The 9098-nt window shown below is 55.3% G+C and overlaps 1 protein-coding gene across 1 annotated transcript in view; it reads right to left on the minus strand.

Annotated features, from left to right (window-relative positions):
- CDH4 (cadherin 4) overlaps positions 1–8377 on the minus strand; it is a 675895-nt gene extending 667518 nt beyond the window's left edge. The window contains exons 1-2 of the mRNA XM_055265685.2: positions 7154–8377; positions 4779–4890 (exon numbers count right to left, since the gene is read on the minus strand). Of these exons, the coding sequence (XP_055121660.2) occupies positions 4779–4890; positions 7154–7210 (169 nt within the window). The 5' untranslated portion in view covers positions 7211–8377. The remainder of the gene's footprint in view (positions 1–4778; positions 4891–7153) is intronic.
- Between the last annotated feature and the right edge of the window lie 721 nt (positions 8378–9098).

The following is a 9098-nucleotide window of genomic DNA, read 5'->3' on the forward strand; positions in this document are numbered from 1 at the left end:
AGGGAGAGAGAGAGAGAGAGAATCAATACTGGACAGGCAACTTCCAGTGTCTAATAATTCCAGGCATAAGTGGTTGGCTTATCATTAGTGCCACTTATTTGAATATCCATAGCAGCTCCCTTTCTGCTGTGAGTTAACCAAAGCGACTCAGAAATACAAGCAGTGTCAGTATTTTCCGGCTCATTCATTACTTCATTTGACTAATACTGACTGCACAGCCACCACGCATTAGGCCGGTGCTGGACATCAAGTATGCAGGGAGATGGGCTGACATTCTTGCCTGTGTATCTAGCATGCTTCTGCCCCGGAAGAGTTGCCTATCTATGCAGAGGTGGTTCAAACCAAACTGCATGGGCAAAGAGCCTATCTTTGACCTACTTGTAAAGACAAGATAATAGTACTTCTGGCCATGCAGTGTGGCAGAAATGGCAGATTCTTAGATATGGATTCCAGACATTGCATCTGATCTTTCTTCAACCATGCCTCTGTCTGAATGCCTTTGTAAGCAAATGAGACATTCACTCATTCAGCAATTCACTGTCTGTCAACTCTGCTTCAGGTACAGCGCTGGGCACTGGGGAAGGTCTACTCAGCCTCCATCCTCCTTCTTCCTTCCTAAAACAAAGCCCCAATTCTGTTCTGAGTTGAGCAATTTGGACACCTATCACGTGATGGATTATAATGGATCTAAGACACACATGACAATGCAATTCTCTGCATTCCCAGTGCTCCACCCCCATCAGTTCAGCTAAGAGTGGCCTGTGACCTAGTCAATGAAAACTTCTGCAGGGATTCTGAGAAAGTGTTTGTCTTCCTGGTACAGGGAAGAAATGTAGATGGTGCTACTATCTGCACCTTCTTCTGCTCTGAACTCAGAAGCAATGGCTGGAACCACAGCAGCCAGTTTGCAGTGACGAGGCACTAAATGACACACTAAAGATGGCAGAATGGAAGAAGAGGATTAGGCAGGCATGTGATCGTGTCCCTCGTCTGCTGCTCCAGCATGTGACCACCTATGTCTGCACTCACGGTTATGTAAGAAAAATTTACCCCCATTTATTTAAGATTATGTGAATTGGGTTTTATTCTGTTGGCCAAGAACATCCTGAAATGATATAAATAGAAAACAAGAATGACAGAGCTCTTACTCTCAGAAACCAGAGAGTTTAAGTAAGAGAGACGATTGGCCAGATAATGTAAGTTCTCCAATAAGGAGGCAGAGGGTGGTAGGAGGGTACACAAGATGGTCCTAAACTAATTGAGAAATGGGGAGAGGCAAGGCTTTGCTGAGGACATCACGTTAAGTCATTAGAAACATGCTCCTCTTTCTTTTTTCTTTTCTTTCTTTTCTTTTTTTTGAGGCAGAGTCTTGCTCTGTCGCCGAGGCTGGAGTGCAGTGGCGCAATCTCAGCTCACTGCAAGCTCCACCTCCCGGGTTCACGCCATTCTCCTGCCTCAGCCTCGCGAGTAGCTGGGACCACAGGCTCCTGCCACCATGCCCGGCTAATTTTTTTGTATTTTTAGTAGAGACGGGGTTTCACCATGTTGGCCAGGCTGGTCTCAATCTCCTGACCTCGTGATCCACCGGCCTCGGCCTCCCAAAGTGCTGGGATTACAGGCGTGAGCCACTGCGCCTAGCCAAGCTCCTCTTTCCATATTCTGTGGCCCATAGTGTACCCACGTTAATCTGATGATGCCAGGCTCCACCCCATCCCCAGTGAACAGTGTTTCCACTCACCTGTTCCCGCTTCGTTCCAGGATAGAGGGGAGATACGACCCGGTAGTCCTCAGTCCCCACTATGCCACCTAGGACTCTCCCGCCTGTACGAGTTTTCTGCTATGAATCTTTCTGCTATGAATGGGGTCTGGGTATGCCTAGACTCCGCCCACCACGCGGGAGAGCAGTGCAGGTCACGGTACCAGGCTGCAGCTTCCGGGCGGGCTGGCCATTAATTATTAACAAAGCAGAGAAAAAGACACCAGATTAGCCATCACCCCAGTCTAAACTACGGTTTAGAGAACACTGCATTTTAGCCTAAGGTAAACGGCTTCAGCGTCCTATTTTAGATATGACCATGCATCAGTGATCAGGGCCATCAGTGAATTATCCTAAAAACAAAACTACAGCATAAGAATATATGCAATTGCATTCGAATGCTCTCCAGAAAAAGCACAGACAGGGGACACAGGAGCGGCGTCTAGGAAGGCTCCAATCAGCAGCGAAGTCCCGCATTTCCATACTTCGCGGCTCCACTTCTCGGAAGGTTCGTAATACATAGTATTTGCTACCCTATTGGGGAAAACTATTTCCAGCCTAATTAGCATGAAATTTTTAGAATGCAAATGCTTTTCATTTAGACATAAAACAAAATGCCACGACATTTCTTCCATCCATTTATCATAAACAAGTTAATTACTGTGTAACAAATCGCTCCTGCTGGAATCTGTATGTTTGGGGCTGCTGTGAGCTGACTCAGGCAAAGAGAAGGGGCCGCGGAGCAGTCGCTAATAGCTCATGGCCTACTCAGAGGAACACAGCCACTCTGTGAAGCTTCACTCGTCAAATTAAGGTTAAGCTCTCTCCGCTGGAATAACTCAATTATAAGTAGTCATTATCTGTTTAACTTGATTCCTACCAGAATAACAGAAACACCACACTTCCTGTCTCCTCTTCACACAGACCTCCTCACCGTGGTCTTGTAGTTTCAAAGTACTCTGCGTACAGAGAGAAATGTCACTGTGCCCTGGTTTCAGTGCCTGTCAGCCTTAGCTCTTGCCTCCATATGTGCAAAATTATTTGTAAGATATTAAACATCTCTTTCTTCCTGAGACTCTACATCTTCAGAAGAACGAGTGGAAGAAAACAGTGAGACAGGGACCCACACAGGCGCAGGAGAAGCAATGCGACTACAGCCCCTAGAGGAGGGGCAGAGAGGACCCAGCATGCCCAGGTGCTGGGGAGATTCTCTGCAGTGCTTCCCTGAAGCAGCCCTGGGCTGGGCTGCACATGTAAGTCAATGGGCACTTGGAAAACGAGTCCACACAGTGTCTGAGCTGGTCCAGATTCACCCAGGGTCATGTGACTCTTGGCCCCCCACGAGGCGAACACCACCTGGGCACAGGGGCCAGGCCGACATCCGACCAGTGATCTAGGCTTTCCCACCACACCGATCAAGAGCACAGCGTGGTTTGGCCTGGACCACTGGGAGTGGAGATCCCCACACAAGACACCATGAAAGGGAAGAGATGCTTGTTTGAAATCTCACGTTGTGTTGTAGAAAGCATGAGAGTTTGTCATTCTCTTCTGTAGTAAGCAGTATTTATTAATAAAAAGACAGGCATTTTTCTTAAGTGCCTGAGTAAAATGGATACTCCAAGATCTTATCATATTTGGCCACATAATCAGAGAGCTTGAGGATGCCGGCTTCAGCACAGCAGGACATGCACACAGCAGACTGCAGTCAGCGCCCCAAGAGTTATAAGAGACCGTACAATGCACTGAGAGTGAAGGATCCCCTCAGGCCTTCTCCGAGGGTCCACTGAGATTCTCAGTAAACCAAACGATCCTGAAAATGGCCTACCCGTTCTAACTCCAAAGTGACATACACAGTGCAATTAACAGAGTAGCTCTTGAAAGCTCTTTACTATGTATGCCCTGTTAGATTGCACATCCGTCTGCTCCTAGGCCAACTGCCTAGAGATTTTTTATTTTTTTGATGACTAATAAGTCAGTAGTATCACATTTAGATAACAAAACTAAGTCAGAAAACTTGGATTCGGTGCAAAATAAAAATCCTGTCCACATAACCAGGAATCAACAAGGCACGTCAACAAGTTCTGTCTTGAAGGGCGTGGATCTGAAAAATCACTTCACTATATGCGTGAGCAAGTTCACGCACACGCATGCACACGCACACACACACACACAGGAACCGCTGTCAGTTCTGGAGGGAAAAGTTTAAATTCCCTGGGACACAAAACTGGTAGGGCAGTCAACAGTCCTGAATGTGGAAATTTAGCTTTGATACTTTATCAAAAGTCCTCTTCCTTTATCGCTTTGAAATCAACTCAAAGGCTGCCACTTCCAGGAAACTGATGCAGAGAGGAAAGGCTCACAGCCAAGGTGCTCACGGCACAGAACTGATTTATGTCCCCTCCCATGCAAATATAAAGTCTAATTAGTTTGTCTTGAAAGGGAGACAGACCAATAAGCAGGATGATCTACTGTCATCTGAGTTTTGAAGCTGTCTCTGACTTTCCCATCACAAGTGTGGATGTAATCCTGCAATTACGATAAAGCTAATTGGTAGCTCCCTCCTGCATGTGTGTTTTCGTGTTGTCAGTGGGGCAGTAATGAAAATGAATGCCACATTTGTGAACAGACCGTCTGTGGGCTTATTTACTGCATTTCCAACAACATCGTCTGCTTTATCATACATTTCAAAGCAGGGATAATTTAAGTATCCAGAACTTCATGCATAAAAATACTTGGTAAGAAGGTCTCTCTCTGCACACTATTTGGGTGATGTTACATCTGAATTACAGTTTGCTGCCCAGGAAATGATTCACTTCACTCAAAAATGACAGGGATTCTGAATCATTCACCTGTTATGCAAAACGCCTTTCAGGTCAACCAATTTGCACCTCGTGGACTTCACCACCATCATTTCACAGAGAGCACAAAGATGAGGCAAGCCTTGCCTCTCCCATCTACTACATGTTTCCCCCAGGAAAAGCATGGCAGCAATTCACTCCCACCCCTCCACGCCCCGCCCTACCTTGAAGTAGCTTCTCCCCTTCTAGAATATTTTGGGAGATTAATGCCGTGTAATCATCTTCAGAGAACCCAGCCTTGCAGGTCTCTCTGGTTGTAAGATCCTCATTATGGGCCTGAGAACACAAAGGGGAGAGAGTAAAACAATAAGTTCACAGAAATGTAATCCAACCAACATTTATCCAGGGCCTGCTGTGCAAAAGGTCTCTGGCTAAGGGAGAAAGGCTGGCAGGCCACAGTCTCCACCCAGACGCGATATCCCCGTCTGCTCCTCTGCTCTCTGCGGACTTTAGGGAGCACTCTGCAGGCTGCAGACCCCCGGAGCATCCTTCCCCAGCCCCACACACAGCAGATAGGGCATGAAGGACGGACTGTTGGCGAAGCCAGGCCGGCCAGGGCCTTACTGGCAGAGGAGATGCCTAAGGAATGTCCAAAAGGCAGAGACAGAAGACTTCAGCCGCTGCTCCCGAAGCCACTAAGGGCAGGGAGGCCAAAGTGTGGGCGGCTCTGCTCAGACCATTCGCGCTTTGGGCCCACTGCTCTGCGCTCTTGGTAAGGCGGAGGCGGTAGCTTCTTGTCTCCTCCCCAGGTCACCGGGAGGGAGGAGAAAGAGGAGAGAAAGAAAGAAGATTCTCTAGGACTAGGTCCAGAGCGGGTCGAAGAAGGCAGCTCTGCGGGAGGCTGCCGGGGGCTGGGGTGAGGAGGCAGTGGGGGCGCTCCCACCTTCTAGTCTTCAGCCCGCATTTTCACCCTCGGAGCCCCCATCTCCAGCCCAGGCAGGGAGACAGCTCCCCTAACTGACCGGAAAGGGGGTCTCCTCCTGTGCTCCGGAGCTCGCTCGCCTTTCCTGCTCAATGGGGAAGTCCAGAGCCCGTGGTACAAGGCCAGGGAAGGATGGGGTGGGCGGCAGGGCCCTCTGACCAAGCTTCTAGGAGGGGGCGTGACAGGCAGGAGGAGGTGGTGGAGGGAGAGGCAGTGTGTGCAAGCGGGAAGCCAGCCCCGCCGCAGGAGGAGCAGGAGCACAGCGGTGCTCGGCGCCCCGGCGAGCGCAGGAAGCCCCAGGCGCAGCCCGCACCGGGCAGTGGCTCCTCCCGCCCGCCGCCTCCTCCAGCTCCGCGCGCTGCCGTTGCCCGCCCATGCTTCGACTCCGGAGGCCGCCCCCAGCCCGGAGCTCCAGGCTTCCCGACGCCGGCCCCGCGGAGGGCGCCCCTCTGCCCCCAGCACCGAGGGAGGAGAGCGGGACGCAGGGTCATTCCTTACGAAAAGCTCTAAACCGCGGTTTTCTTCATCGGCCACGAAGCTCCAAATCGCACCCGCAGCCCGGTGGGAGGCTCAACTCGTCCAGGAAAGTTTCGGCCCGCCCGAAGCGTGTGCCCAGCGCACCCCCCCAGCGCCCCGCGGCCTCGGAGCGGGCCTCCAGCCGCTGGCACTTGTTTATTTCCGAGGTTACAACAGCGCTGCCCGGGAGGAGGCAACGAGGCCGATCGGCCACGAGAGGGGGTTCCTGCAACTCCCGCCGCCCCTCCGCCTCCGCCTAGGGGCGCCCCCGGAGCTGCCGCGCACTCTGCCCCCGCGGGCCGCGCACCTCGCCAGGCGCAGAGCAAAGCCCGCGATCCGGCCCGCGGGGCTCTGTAGAGGAAGAGGGAGACCCGCTCGCCCTCCCGGGGCGCCCTCCCGCGCCGCGCCTGCCTGGCGTCCGGCTTCCCGGCCCAAGCCCGGCCCCGCTCCCAGCCCCCGGGGCCCCGCCGGACACGCGGGCTCCTGCCCCGCCGAAGGCTCGGGGGTGAGAGTGCCCCGCAGTCCTACCCCGTCGCCCACCCGCAGCGCGGGTCCTGCCGGCACCCACAGAACTGAGCGGCGCTGCGCGGCGGACCCCCAGGCCTTGGGCAGGAGAGGTCGGGCAGGCGCCCCGCACTCCCGGATCCCTGGCCCGCAGCCGCCGGGCGCCCCACGCCTTCAGCCACGGCCGGGGCTGGGCTCGGCAACTCCCGCGGCGCGCGGCTCCCGGGCGATGGAGGGCGCGCCGGCTCCGCCAGTGGGAAGCCTGCCCCATGCAGGCAAGCCGAGCTCCGGGTAGCGGCTACGGGCTTTGGGCGGCCGAGGGAGGCTCGGCGGGTCCGGTGCAGGCAGAGCTCCCCGGGTCCTCCACCGATCCCCACTTCCACCCTGCTCCGCCGCTCCCCGCTGCCCAGGCGGCTTCCCTCTCCTGCCGACCGCAGGCAGCTTCGCCGAGCGCGGGCGCCGGGCTGGATGCAGCGGGGAGCGCGGCGGGGGAGCCCGGGAGAGCCCCGCCGGGTGTATGCGCGCCCCGCGGGATCCGGGGACGACCTCGCGCTGCCCAGGGCTTCCGAACGGCCGGGGCGGGAGGCGGCAACTTACCCGGTGCGCGCCGGAGAGCGAGAGCAGCAGGAGGAGCACGCAGGCGCCCGCGGTCATCTTCCCCGCCGCCCGCCCGGTGCCCGGCACCGGGAGCCCGCTCCCTGCCGCCGCCACCGCCGCTGCCGAGACCACAGCCGCCGCTCCGATCGCCGCCGCCGCCGCCGCTCCCCCGCGCCCGCCCGGAGCCTCCAGCCCCGCTGCGCCCGCCGCGCTCGCCGCCCCGGCTCCGGGAGCCAGGCCAAGTCCGGCCGGCGGCGCGTTCCCTCGGGCCGATGCGTCCGCCGGCCTCGCAGCCGCCCGCGCCTCTGTTCCGCGCGCTCGGAGCTGCAGGTGAAGCCGCGGCCGCCCCGCCGAGGCCCCGCCCCGCCGCCCGGCCCCTGCGCTCGCTCTGCCGACGCGGGCCTTAAAGGCGCAGCGCCCGCGCCCGCGCCTCCCGCGCCGCACCAGCCCAGCCCCGGCCCCCCTGGACGTCTGGAGCCGCCCGGTTGCGGCCGAAGAGGCCAAGGACACTCGTTTTCCAGGGGAAAAAGGCGCGGGTGTAGAGACTGAAGACAGCGCTGAGGTTTGCGTCCCTACAGCCGGAGCACCCCTTCTGGATGGGGCGTTCCCGCGGTGGTCTTAGTCCGACTTCCCGCCCGGGCCCGCGGTGGGAGTGTGCACTTCCATTCTGTCCTTTATTTTTCAAGTGTCTCCTTGCTAACTCCCCTGACCCGGGCCTACGTCATGGCCTTGAACCCAGGTCAGGCAGCTCAGGGGTGAGGGTTTCCACCTAGAGCAGATGAGCAGAGGGCCACGCTGAGATTTCAGCCTGTGGGGCTTTGCAGACCCTCCCGCTCCTAGGAAAACTCAAAGCCTTGGCCTGGGCTATGGATGTGCCCTAGGATTGGGGACGGTAGTAATTCCTGTGTGTGCATCAAAACACCCTGTTAGGCCTCAGAAGCCAAGAAAGAAATTGGAAGCTCCAAGAAAGAAAGAAGTGCCCAGACAGAAGCTGCCAGGAGTGTCTGCGCCGACAGGCTGGGCCGGCTCCAGCTCCCTTTGCCCTGCATGGGTGATGGCTGAACTGGGGGGCACTTCTTTAAGGGTCATCAGGCAAAATATATGTACAGCTTGGACAGTGAGTAAATGTTTCTGCACTTTTCCTTTTGGCTTGGAGATTTAAAGAAACGCGGTTTTGTTTGTTCAGATACATCGAATTTTCTTTGTCTGGGGTTTCAGGGACTCTGTGTCCAGAATACATTAGTTCTGGTTTAAGAAATAGGTTGCAAAGGAGAGGGTGGAAGATTGAGTGACACCGTTGAGCTCCAAGATCAGAGTCCACTTGGGCAAGCCAGTAGAGAAAGCTACAGAGCAGCCGCTCCCCTCTCTCCCTCCCAGAACCCCCACCCTTGGGGGCAGGGTGGTCTCCTGGTTAGAGCTCTGCCTTACACTTAAGGAAACCAGATTTTAGATAACCCCAGAGGACCAGAGTAAGCACCACATCCAAGAGCACAAGGCGAGATTGGGTTTTGCAACTGTAACTATGGAACTAGTCAGGAGACATAAAATCTGCCCCAGCCCGGACTCCTATCAGTTATGGCCTTGTCCCACTCTCCGCCTAGCCGAAGAAGGAGAGGTGACCAGTTGACATGGCTGGACGTTAGACTCACTCGAAGGTCCTGCATAGCCAGTGAGGTTTCATGAACAAACCCATCCCAAATCCTCATGGACAGAGAATTCCATTCCTCGGCCATGTGCCCGTCCTTTTGGAAGACGCCCCTTCTGCTTTCCCCCTTATTCAAGGCGCTTCACCACTGCTCAAGCGACATCGGAAGCTGTCCAAGACTGCTTTAGACACCAAAACAGCTCTCTTGTCTTGCGTCCCTGGTCTGTTTTCTTAAAATATCTGTCCCTGGGGATACACCTTTGTCTGCAGGAGGCCTGAGCATTATGCGAGTTCTTTCTC

The sequence above is a fragment of the Symphalangus syndactylus genome, chromosome 24 (genome assembly GCF_028878055.3).
Source record: "Symphalangus syndactylus isolate Jambi chromosome 24, NHGRI_mSymSyn1-v2.1_pri, whole genome shotgun sequence".
NCBI classification, from domain to species: domain Eukaryota; kingdom Metazoa; phylum Chordata; class Mammalia; order Primates; family Hylobatidae; genus Symphalangus; species Symphalangus syndactylus.